Source organism: Vombatus ursinus, unplaced genomic scaffold, assembly GCF_900497805.2.
Source record: "Vombatus ursinus unplaced genomic scaffold, bare-nosed wombat genome assembly UNPS02012958.1, whole genome shotgun sequence".
In the NCBI taxonomy this organism is placed as follows: domain Eukaryota; kingdom Metazoa; phylum Chordata; class Mammalia; order Diprotodontia; family Vombatidae; genus Vombatus; species Vombatus ursinus.
In genome coordinates this window covers 579,054-591,005 of record NW_020952736.1, presented here as the reverse complement: position 1 = coordinate 591,005, position 11,952 = coordinate 579,054, and the positions used below count along the sequence as shown (strand labels likewise).

Below are 11,952 nucleotides of genomic sequence, written 5' to 3'. Positions count from 1 at the left end.
GATTCCCCATGATGGGGAATTTGCTATCTCTTGAGAAGCTGTTCATTCCTCTTTGGAATAGCTGTTATTGATAGGAATTTTTCAGTGCTGCTGCTGCTAATAATCATAACCATAATAATGGCAAGTAAGCAGCACAGTAGTCAGAACACTGTCTGAAGCAAGGAAACTTGAGTTCAAATCTGACCTCAGATTCTTACTAGCTGTGAGACCTTGGGCAAGTCACTTAACCTCTTTGCCTCAGTTTCCTTTTTAGCAAAATGGGGATAATAATATCACCTACCTCCCTACTTTCCTTTCCTTCCCAGGGTTGCAGTGATATCAAATGAGATAATATTTGTAAAGCGCTTAATGCAGTGGCTGGTACGTAGCAGGTGCTATATAAATGCTAACTATTATGATTTTTATATTCTCCCACCCCTGCCAAGTCTTCTGATTTTCCTGCTAAAGTCCAAAAAGTCAACAAGCATTTATTAAGCACTTACTATGTACCAGGCACTGTGCATGCATCCCGGTTTTTAATTATTACATATTCTTCTGTCTTTTCATCATCCTGGTCACTCTCTTTGGGATATATTCCAGCTTCTCCAAGACAGAATACAAAGGATTGTGGATAGAATAGGTAGCAGGGAAGTGTAGATATTGAGTATAAACAACTTTTTCTAGAAATTTAAATGTAATGAATCAGGAAGAAAGGGGACAGTGAGAGTAGGGTTATGGGAAGGGTTGTTTTTATTTCTGTCTCTTACAGCGCCTAGTTAATATAGGGCCTCGGGTATCCAGTGAATATTTATATATTAATAGACAATTAATAAATACTTGTTGATTGACTGATTTAATTGACTTGGGGTTTCCACCTAGATAACACCACCCCTCCTCCCCCTATATGTGCTGTCCCCTTGTGGTACTAGACTAAATTGCAACCTAGCCCCCTGGTAACTGTTTGTCCCCTCAACTGAGTCTGAAACCTCTAAGACGCCAAATTGAGGTCCTCATTCTAATGTGTGTACTGAGGCCATGATTTCTTGGACATTTTTTTTTTGTTTTTATTATGTTAGTGAGGTATTTGTGGTTGAGTGACTTGCCCAGGGTCACACAGCTAGTGAGTGTCAAGTGTCTGAGGCCAGATTTGAACTCAGGTCCTCCTGACTCCAGGGCTGGTTCTCTATTCAATGCGTCATCTAACTGCCCCGACATTTTGGTGAACTGTAGGGGAAACTGAGGCCTGGTTGGAGGGAGGAGGCATGGAGCCAGTTGAGGGATCTTCGGAGGGAACACTTGGGATTTCCAACAACTGAAGGCTATACCTTGGCTCCCTCCCTTCAGGCAGGCCTACACTTTCTCCTCATGTCACAGAAGAAGAAAAAGTTATAGAAGACAGGAGTCTCTGAGTCCTCAGCTAAACATCCAGGCCCCCCGCTCCTTCTGACCAGAGGAGGAAGGAGTGCATGAAAAGGCTAGAGGATCTCAGACTGGTCCTGTTCCTCCCTTCCTCTCCTTCCTCCCCCCATCCTCACCGCTCCCACAGCTGCAGTCTCCCCCACACAGGCTGGGGAAGGAGGGCAGGGGCGGGCAGAGAGGAGGAGTTGGGGACGGTGGGATCTGAGAGCCCCACAGTGCCAGGCGGTCAAAGAGAAAACGCCAACATTAGCTCAACCTCCCTGAAACCTTCTCTTTCAGACCCCCACCTCAGTCATGTTGGGGACCCTAGGGTTTTGGATGCTTTTTCCTGCAGCTGTGCAGGGTAAGTGTCTACAGGAATGGGTTGTTCAACTGGCTTTCTGGCTTTCAAGGCAGGTTATCCCTGAAACAAAAACTGGGGATGGGAAGTGGTGGTGGGGGGACATTTGAGATAACTGTCCCATTGGCTCTTAGAGGGAGTTGGGTGCAAGGCAAAAGGGGAGGGGGTCTCATTTTAGACAGCTGCTGACTTTCTAGCTTTTCCACCTTGATCCTGGGATGTGACATGAGTTTTCTCTCTGACCAGATGCCTGCCTGTCTGGGGTATAATCCCACCTTGTTCTCTCTCCTGCCTTCCCTGCCCTTACTTTGTCCTCAGCCCCACCAGGTCACCGGACTTGTGTTTTCTTTGAGGGCCCTGGGGTACAGGGCAGCACAAGGGCTCTGGGGGAGCTACTAGATACAGGGCCAGGGCCCCCCAGGGGTATCCGCTGCCTCTACAGCCACTGCTGCTTTGGAATATGGAACCTGAGTCAGGAGGGGGCTCAGCTGGAGATGCAGGGTGAGTGGCCAGGACCGGGAAGTAAGGAGACAGGGACATAAGGGGACGAGAGGGCTGGAACAGAGGCAAGACATGGGGAGGGCAAAGCTAGCTTCTCTGAGAATGATAGCACATCTGTAGATGAAGAAAAGCCATTTCAGAGATTGAAGGGACACCTCTAAAAAGAGAGGGGAAACTAGGTCCTCCAAAAGCGGACTTTATTGCCTTCTGCCCCTTTCTCCTTTCCACCCCAATCAGGTTGCCGAGACAGTGATGAGCCGGGCTGTGAATCCCCCCAATGTGAGCCAGCCCGCCTTGCCCACCCAAGTCCTGGCTCCATTCTCTTCACGTGCTCCTGTGGCACTGATCTCTGCAATGCTAATTACAGCCACCTGCCACTTCCAGGAATCTCAAGGACCCCCAACTCTCAGGGTCCCCAGTCTCCACCTGGTAATCACTACTCTGGAGCCCAAGCGTCTAGGCTGGAAGGCCAGGCTGGGGTTGTGTGTGCAAGGCGGGGGAGAGTGGGGATTAGGTTGAAACTGGGAGGAGGGCCATGCCCAGTTTTCCCTTCGTCCGTAGCCTCCTACTCCCTCCTCCTGACCTTGGGATGTTTTTTACCCTGGTGACAAGAAGATAACAGGACAAATTCTATGGAAGCAACGGGATGGGGATCAGGAACCAAGGGTATGGGTTCCCAGAGTGCCCAGGATCCCTGTCTTGGGGATATCCTACATCATTCCCCTCCAGCCCTGAATTTCTTCTTTATTTGTCCAGGGGACTCCTTTCTGGTGGTGGTGTCTCTGCTGGGGCTGTTTCTCCTTCTTATGATGGGCAGCAGTATCTTGGGTACAGACTTGACCCCTGCCACCCCTCTCCCCCCCAGTGCCCTTTGGGCATCCTTCTGATGCTTCTCTGTGTCACCCCCACACACAAACACCTCCCAGGTACTCTCTTGGGCCCTTTTCGCCAGCCTCCCTCTGCCATGACCATGCCCTCTCTAGCATGGAGCCACATCCTCTGACCTTTATCTGCCCCAGCCTCCCCTAGGTGTTAGTCCTTATCATCCCTCTGTCCTCCGTAACCTTCATGGTCCTTTCACTTCCTGCCTGTGGTCTTGGCCCCTTGACCACCATTTCCTTCAATCCCATCCCATTGCCTCTCAAGAACCCTGTACCTCCCCAGCCCCTGGTCCCGTGCATGCTGGCCCCATGCCTCCCAACCCTATGGCCCCCCACCACCTGTATCTCCAGCCCTTCGGCAGTGGAAGGCATTTAGGGCCTCTGGGGGCCAGGAACTAGAACCTGAGCCAGGCCGCGGTTGGAGCCAGGAGTTGCCGGAGCTGCAGGAATTATGCTTCTCTCAGGTCTCCCTTCTCCATGGCATGTTGGGGAGGTGGTGGGTGGAGGATAAACGTCCTAATGCCTCAATTCCAGTGATTGGGTAGGGAGGATGCTGGGTCGTTCCTTTGCTGTGATGGATAGGATGATGAGGGATGAGGGTGAGAAGGCATGAAGAGGACAGAAGCCTGAAGAAAAGGTGGCGAATCCAGCCTACTTGCAATGTGTTGTCCTCTTCTACCCAGATCCTGCAAGAGGGAGGCCACACAGTGGTGTGGGCAGGACACCTACAGGGGGAGCCGGTGGCCATCAAGGCCTTCCCCCCTTGGGCAGCACCCCAATTTCAGGCAGAAAGGGCACTCTACGAGCTGTCTGGCCTGCAGCATGACAACATAGTGCGATTTATTGCCGCTGGCAGAGGGGGCCCCGGCCCCCAGCCCCCCGGTCCCCTGCTGGTTCTTCAGCTCTACCCCAAGGTAAGAGCCTGTGATGGTAGGAGAAGGCAGGCTGTCTGGGGCTCTCTGCTCCCATCCCTTCTTTCCTGTTCCTGTTCATTTCTTTCCTCTAGCCTCCCTCTCGTCCTGTGACTTTTGCTCTGTCCATCATTGTCCCTTTCCAGCAGTCTTGATGTCTCCCCTTAATTCCCTCTATACCTCTCTATCCCTATGTCTACAGCTCTTTCTCCTTATGAATAGTTAGCTGGCTGATGATCTGTTAATCATTGCCGTCCTGTCTGATTTTCTTTTTTTCTTCAGTCCCATACACTTTGTTGTTGGTCAGTCATTCATGTCCAACTCTTTGTGACCCCATGGACCATAGCATACTAATAATGTCCATGGTTTTTCTTTCTTTTCTTTTCTTTTTTTTGACAAAAAGAAGGATGTTTTACTATTTCCTTCTCTAGTGGATCAAGGCAAACAGAGGTTAAGTGACTTAACCCAGAGTCACACTGCTAGAAAGTATGTGAGGCCAAATTTGAATTCAGGTCTTTTGACTCCAGGCCTAGCACACTCATAACTGAATTTCATTGAAGCTATCTGTCCTTTTCTAATGATAATATTGTTATCCCTTCCATGTGGCAGCTTGCCCCATCATGGTTTCTACATATTGTGGGTCTGCATAAGAAATTAAGTGGGAGTTTTGAGGGAGTTTTGTGGAAGCCAGAGACAAAAGAAGGCCAGGAGACACAAAAAAGTTTAGAAACTCAGGAATACATAAAATATATGTATAATATTGTATAATAGCAGCATCCCACAAAAAAAAAAGATTCAGACTTCTTCTCTGGTACGAAGGGAGGGCCAAAAACTCTTATGGGAAGGGGGGTGCTGCACACTAGGTGCACCCCTAAACCCTGCAATGTGGAAGGGATAACTATAATGATGTTTCCCAAAGTCTGTCTGTCTCTATGTCTGTTTCCTGCTCCCTCCTCCCGAGGCTCACATGTTTTTCTCCTGCTATGTGATCTTTCCTCTAGGGCTCCCTACGCCACTACTTGGCCCACCATACTTGTGACTGGCTCCAGTCTATAAAGCTTGCACTCTCTCTGACTAGGGGCCTGGCCTTCCTTCATGAGGAATCCTGGAGAGATGGTGAGCCCTGGGGAAGATGGCATTGTGTCTCCTCTTGGGGATGGAAAGGAGGAATGAGCAATTGGGGGTTACGAAAAAGAGGGTGAGGGATAACCTTTGACTTCTAATCTCATCCTCAGGCCAATATAAACCAGGCATTGCCCACAGGGACCTGAGTAGCCACAATGTGCTTGTCCGGGATGATGGCTCTTGTGCCATTGGAGACCTGGGCCTTGCCTTGGCTCTTCCTGGTCTCACTCAGCCCCCCACCTGGCTCCCCACACAACCTCGGGGCCCAGCCACCATCATGGAGGTGGGGACTTTGGGCAGGGGGGAGGAGGGAAGAGGAATGTTCCCAGTTTGATGGCAAGGGTCTTGATGGAAGTGATGGCATTGGGGGAAATCACATTGCTGTGGAGACAAATGGTAGGAGGTATTCTTTGGGTAGCTGCATGGGGTGGGGAGGAAGATGAGGCTTTTGTTACCGTCCAATTGCTATGGTAATAGTGCAAGGTCCTCCTTCACCCAAGGCTGGAACTCAGCGGTACATGGCCCCAGAGATCCTGGACAAGACTCTGGACCTTCAGGACTGGGGGATGGCCCTTCGGCGGGCTGATATCTACTCTCTTTCACTGCTTTTGTGGGAGATGCTAAGTCGATGCCCTGACCTATGGCCTGGTGAGGGGCTGGAGCATCCCTGAACATACCCAACACATCTCTCACCCCGAGAGATACCTGTACCTGCCAGGAACACCTCCCACTCTCTTTCCCTGGTTCTTGTCTTCTCCCCAACATACTCCCACTGCTATTGCCAAAAGCTCACCTTTATATAACTTTGTACCCTGTGAGACAGGCCAAGCAGATCTTATTATTTCAATTTCATAGAGAAGAAAATTTGAAGCTTAGAGAGGCTTGTCTGATATCATGATGGCTAGCAAGGGGAAAAGCTTGAACTAGAACCCAAGGCTTCTAACTTTAGTTCAGGTCATCTTGTCTGAACACCATTTCCTTGACCTTGATCCCCCCATCTTCAGAAGTCCTGACCTCTGCCCTGTTTTGAGGCTACTCTCCTAAGCTATTCCTAAACTCTACCCCACCCTTTCTTCTATGACCCCTCACCCATCCTAAGGGAAGAACCTTAGAGATTGACTCCTATTCCCCATGTGCCTGACCTGCAGACCACAGGCCCCCACCATTCCAGTTAGCCTACGAAGCAGAGCTGGGGAGCAGCCCTACCACCTGTGAGCTCTGGGCCCTGGCGGTGGCAGAAAGAAGGCGGCCTCACATTCCCCCAAGCTGGTACCGTACTACCATGGTGAGGGGCAAAAAGACCAGGAGAGGGAGGGAAGGGACAGTGTGTGTTGGGGGTGGGGAGGGGGGATGTTACAGAGAGGGAGGGGCATGTCCCTAGAGGGAATTAGTTTCCATATTCTACCCAAACTTCCCAATATAGACCTTAAACCCAACTAGTCTCATCACCTCTTATGACTCTCTGGCTTTGCTCCCTTTCCTTAGCACTCTATTTCTCTTTCCTGTGAACATACAGGCCAATTACCATTCCTGGAAACGTTCTTTGTTTTCCTCCTCTACACCTGGCCCCATTCCCTTCAGCTTCCATTCTTCTAAACCCTGCTGTTCATTTCCCTCCTTCAGGAAGGTCTCCCTATCACACCTGCCAGCTCCACCTGAGCCTCATCCCTCCACTGCTGGCATCTAGAGAAGGTGCCCCTTTATGCCTCAGTTTCTCTTAATTGGGTTCTTGTTTCTGTCTCTACATTGGCTACATTTGTCTGTGTCTGTGTCATGGCATAGCTGAAATAAGTGCTTGCCTATTCAGAATGGTTTGAGTAATGGGAAATTTTCTCTTTCTCAAAATATCTTCTAGTCATAGCTCTGCCATCTCCTTTCCCCCTCCCCCCTACTCATTTGGAATAGCCATAATATTAATGTCTATCAGATCCAGGGGAGGGGAACCTGGGGCCTCAAGGCCACATGTGGCCCTCTAGGTCCTCAAGTACAGCCCTTTGACTGAATCCAAACTTCGCAGAACAAATTTTCAAGGTCAAAGGTTCCCCACCCCTGGATTAGAAAACAGGGGAAGACCCCCATTAAAATATCCAAGTTATTTGGAAGGAGGGAAGGTCTTTTTCCCATTAACACATCAGCCCAGACCAGTTTAAGAAACAAATTGTTTGATACCTTAGGAGGGAGAAAGAGCTTGTTCTGGGGGAAGATAAATTTCTTTACCCTGAAAGGGGTTTAGGTGACACAAGACAATGCCAAGAGCAGTGCTAATAATGATGATGACTCACATTCTTATAGCACTTTCCATACCTGATCCTCAGAAGAGCCCTGTAAAGTAGATAGTACATTTTGCAGATGGGGAAACTGAGGTCAGAGAGGCAAATTTCTACAAGGTGACAGAACCAGGACTTGAACCAGCGTCTTTGGACTCCAAGAGTAGTGTTCCACACTGACTCTGAAAAGAAGACCTCAGGGGCAGCTAGGTGGCCCAGTGGATAGAGCACCGGCCCTGAAGTCAGGAGGACCTGAGTTCAAATCCGGCCTCAGACCAAACACTTGACACTTACTAGCTGTGTGACCCTGGGCAAGTCACTTAACCCCAATTGTCTAAAAAAAAAAACCAAAACCAAAACAAAACCAAACAAAAAAAAAAAAAGAAGGCCTCAGTTTCCTCATCTGTAAAATGGGGTGGTTGGATTACGTCATTTCTAAGATTCTAGCTCTAAATTCCAGGAGCCTGCAAGGGATAATAGAGAAGAAAGCTGAGGTGGGAGAAGCAACACATACAACCTGCATCAGGGCATGGTGGAGGAAGGGGCAGGAGGGAGGGTGGCCTAACTCTCTGTTCTTTCTCCCAGGAGCCTGGTGGGTTGCCTGAGCTGCTGGAGGATTGCTGGGATTCGGATCCTGAAGCTCGACTTACAGCTGAATGTGTACAGCACAGATTAGCTAGGCTGAGACACACCCCTGACGCCCCCGACTCTGGAGAGTCCTCTTCCAATGTCCTTCCTTCCTTCTGCCCCCAACCCTGTCCTGCAAACCCTGGGATAGTAAACCCACTCCCCTGGCAAGGAACTCCCTCAGACTCTAGCTGAGTATGTGCGACACCCCTTTACCAAAATGGAGCAGCATCTCAATTTGCCCCTTACCAAGCATTGCCATGACTGTGTAAATATGTAGATATGTAGCTCACATGTAATGCATGTACACATCCATGTATGTATCTACACCAAGCTGCATGTAGAGCTATTGCATGACTGGCTGTTTATCCTCACAACCCTGCCCTTTCTACTCTACCAGCTCCTGGGCTGCTCTGTAACTATCAGCGAATGAATCCAGAAGACAGAAGACTTTGGCAAAGTGGTGGAGGAGGGGTGTGCAGATGGGGAAAGGGAGAAAAAAAAAGGGCAAAGAATAGGCAGGAAAGGGATGTAAACAGACTTATAACTTAATGAAAGACAATTTTCTCAATTCTTATATTTTTTTACCTTCCAGACACTTCTTTGACTTCTCTCTCTTGCATCTCTGACATTGTGCTCACCTAGATTTTGTCTAATCTTCCTGTCCATCCCGGTTAGATCAGGCCCCCTCACCCAGTGAAGGAGGGGAGGTGCAGATAGAGACAGCTAGCATGAATTACTGATGAATATCCATGAGTTAAATCACTTCCTGCAAAGAAATTCTACCAACCCTAGTATTGAGACTGGTACATTGTGGAGATAATCTGAGTTCTGCTTTCTTGGAATTGTTGTTTATTGTTTGTCCTTCAGTCTCAAAGAGGACTAATGACATCAGGAGGGTGATGTCCTGACTTGCAAGTGAATTGGATTTAAGTGAGGCAGAGCTGTAGAGCTGTGTACTCTCTCCTCCAGAGCCATGTGGGTTCAGGGGCAAGATATAGATTAAGATGACTGGAGAAGGCCCCCTACGCAGTGGGAGACCTTGGCCTTTTTAAACTAAAGTCTTTCCCAGGTCTCAGCTTGTCTGAGGCAACACCCATTCAGTAGTTAAAGTCTAGGTAAGAATTGAGGAAAAAAAAAAATCCTGGTGTTGAGACTAGTATATTGGGGAGACAACCTGAGTTCTGCTTTCTCAAAATTGGTAGATTTGTAAAAGGCTCTCCATCCCTCCCTTGTCAACCTTAGTATAAAATAAAACCGAAAAGCCTCTAAGAGATGTGGGCCATCCAGACCCTGTATAGTGCCTGGATCGAGCTTGTTTTGAGAGTTACATGGAGCTTCATTTCCTCAAACGAGGCCAATTCTGGGACCCAGAATGGCAGTAAGGCAGGGCACACGTCTTTTACCCTTCTTAAATGAATCCATCCATCACTGTATGTTATCAATAAATCAAATGATTATGAGGTTTTATCTCTGTTCCTTGAAATCCCAGACCAGATTAGCACACTACCATAATCTATCTTCGTGTTTCCTTTTGCTCATTCTTTTCCTTCCACTCTTTATTAGCATGTATTTTGCAAGGCTCAGTCCTGGAAATTTTTATCCCTCTGGAAATGGCTTATTCATTTATATAGTGACTTCTTGTTGGTGTAGATGATTTCTAGCAGAGCGTACACTCTCCTGGTTTCAAGGTTTCTGTTGCTACCACTTTCCCATTTCATTTTTTTTTTGTTTCCCCTACTAGCCTCTAAGCTCCCTCAAGGCAGGGATCTTGTCTTTATCATTCTTATACACCACTCCCTTTCCCATAGAGTCTCATCCATATTGAATATTTTAGCAATAAATGGTTTTGGAGCAATGATCAGCCATGACTACAAAGAACTGATAATACTCCCAACCTCTTGGCAGAAAGGTGATGGATTCAAGTTGTAGAATGTGAGACAGACATTTTTGGACCATGGCCACAGTGGGAATTTGTTTTGCTTGACTCTGCATATTTGTTACAAGCGTTGGATTTTTCTTTTTTCTTCTTCAGGGTACAGGGGGAGGTGGGAGGGAGAAAAATGTTCATCGAGAAAATAAAATAATAAATATTTTTGGAATGTATATCATTCCCTTTACTTATGCTCAATGTGGGGGAAAATACACTGTCTGAGTCTTCATCCAGTGCAGTCTCCACTATCAAAGCATTTAATTGACCATAGTAAAACATAGCTAACAGGAAAACCTACGTGATAAAATCATTCTTAACTCCCTCTAAATAAATGGGAAAGAACTTCAAAAAGTCCTTGTGCCAGTGGGGAAAAAGAACAAATTCTTTTGGCAGAGTGTGGTGGGGCCTCAAGCTCCAAGGACATTGGAGGGAGAATTGCCTGCGTGGCTGCAGGAATACCTCTCTGGGGGCCTCCTCTGCTGCCACCTGCTAAAGGGGTGCCCCTCAAGGCTGTTGGTCACTGAAACTCTACCTCCTTAACTGAGGGCTGCTATGCCATGGAACAAAACTGGGCAGGGACAGCTTCCACCTCAGGCCCCTCAGCTGACATCTGCAGAAGCCTTGCCCCAGAATTTCAGTTCAGTGCTCTTCAGGGATCATTAGAGCTCTTTGAAGGTCAGCCCACCAGGGTCACATGCTGTTGTTGTGGCTAGGGCTGGACTTGTCTTATTGCATGGCTTGTCACGAGCTGGATGTCACCAAGAGGGGTCAATCAGGGAGGGGTCAATGGAGCAAGATTTTTCCTTCCACTTTTTGGTTCCCACTCTGCCCCCCACCCCCACTCCCAGCTAGGGGTCCTCAACCCTCACTATCAGTTGTGTTAGGAGAAGTGATTTTATCTTCTCTGAGCTGCAGGTAAGGACCCTCCTCCTCTTCTTCTTTGAGGCTGGGGACAAACCCCTTTGTGTTCTCCTTTCCGTTCCTCTTGTACCCTCCCCATCAACTAGTGCCTAGGCCTGTGGATATTTTCCAAGGATTTGCTGTGCCTCACAAAGGCACAAATAAAACAGGGAGAGGTTGGTTTTTCTGCAGACTTCATACCTACCTAGCCAAACCCTTGTTTCCCTTCACATGTATATGGAACCCAGATCTCTAACCATGACCTGATTCCTCCTCCTTTCACTAGTTCCATATTTCCAGTTATTCATAAGAAATCTTTCCTTAGGGGCAGCTAGGTGGCACAGTGGATAGAGCTCTGGCCTTAGAGTCAGGAGGACTTGAGTTCAAATCTGGCCTCAGACACTTGATATTTACTAGCTGGGTGACCCCCGGGGAAGTCACTTATCCCTGATTGCCTCACCCAAAAAAAACCAAAAACAAACAGAAGTCTTTCCTTGAATATTCATTCTGCTGTCACCACAACTCATCTTCCTTTCCTAACTCCAAGAAGGTGGTGGTATTGCTGGATCAAAGGGTATGCACAGTTTTATAGCCCTTTGGGCTCAGTTTGGCTGATTTCTTTTGAGTAATTGATGGATCTCATTTAGGGGCTCTGCATTTTTCTGGAGCTCCACCTAAGCTGGTTCAGTGTAGCTACAGTGCTATACATAGAATCAAGAAGACCTAAATTCAAATCCTACCTCAGATGCTCATTAGCTGTGTGATCCCAGGCACTTGTCTCTCAGCCTCAGTTTCTTTATCTGCAAAATGGGGATAATTTCATTTGCCCTATAGAATTATTGTGAGGATCAAACGAGATAGTATCTGCAAAGCATTTTATAAACATTAAAGCACTATGTAAGTGTTAGGACAGCTAAGTGGTGCAGTGAATAGAGCACTGGGCCTTGAGTCAGGAAGACCTGAGTTCAAATCCAGCCTCAGACATTTACTAGCTGTACAACCTTGGGCAAGTCATTTAATCCTGTTTACCTCAGTTTCCTCATCTGTAAAGTGAACTGGAGAAGGAAAT

At 47.8% G+C, this 11,952-nt stretch overlaps 1 protein-coding gene across 1 annotated transcript; it reads left to right on the top strand.

The window, feature by feature from the left end:
- Nucleotides 1–1,692: 1,692 nt before the first annotated feature.
- Nucleotides 1,693–8,318, top strand: AMHR2 (anti-Mullerian hormone receptor type 2). Its single transcript, XM_027858418.1, has 11 exons — nucleotides 1,693–1,741; nucleotides 2,057–2,239; nucleotides 2,477–2,668; nucleotides 2,996–3,067; nucleotides 3,472–3,584; nucleotides 3,804–4,034; nucleotides 5,033–5,147; nucleotides 5,267–5,439; nucleotides 5,657–5,804; nucleotides 6,305–6,441; nucleotides 8,009–8,318. Exons 1-11 carry the CDS (start codon nucleotides 1,693–1,695, stop codon nucleotides 8,243–8,245), a joined length of 1,650 nt encoding a protein of 549 aa, XP_027714219.1. The 3' UTR covers nucleotides 8,246–8,318.
- Nucleotides 8,319–11,952: the final 3,634 nt, after the last annotated feature.

Excerpts from the sequence above, each read along its gene's own strand:
- AMHR2 (XM_027858418.1), top strand. The coding sequence starts at position 1,693 with ATGTTGGGGACCCTAGGGTTTTGGATGCTTTTTCCTGCAGCTGTGCAG. Across the intron at positions 1,742-2,056 it reads TTTTCCTGCAGCTGTGCAGG|CCCCACCAGGTCACCGGACT; the intron begins GTAAGTGTCTAC and ends CTTTGTCCTCAG. Across the intron at positions 5,440-5,656 it reads GCCCAGCCACCATCATGGAG|GCTGGAACTCAGCGGTACAT; the intron begins GTGGGGACTTTG and ends CCTTCACCCAAG.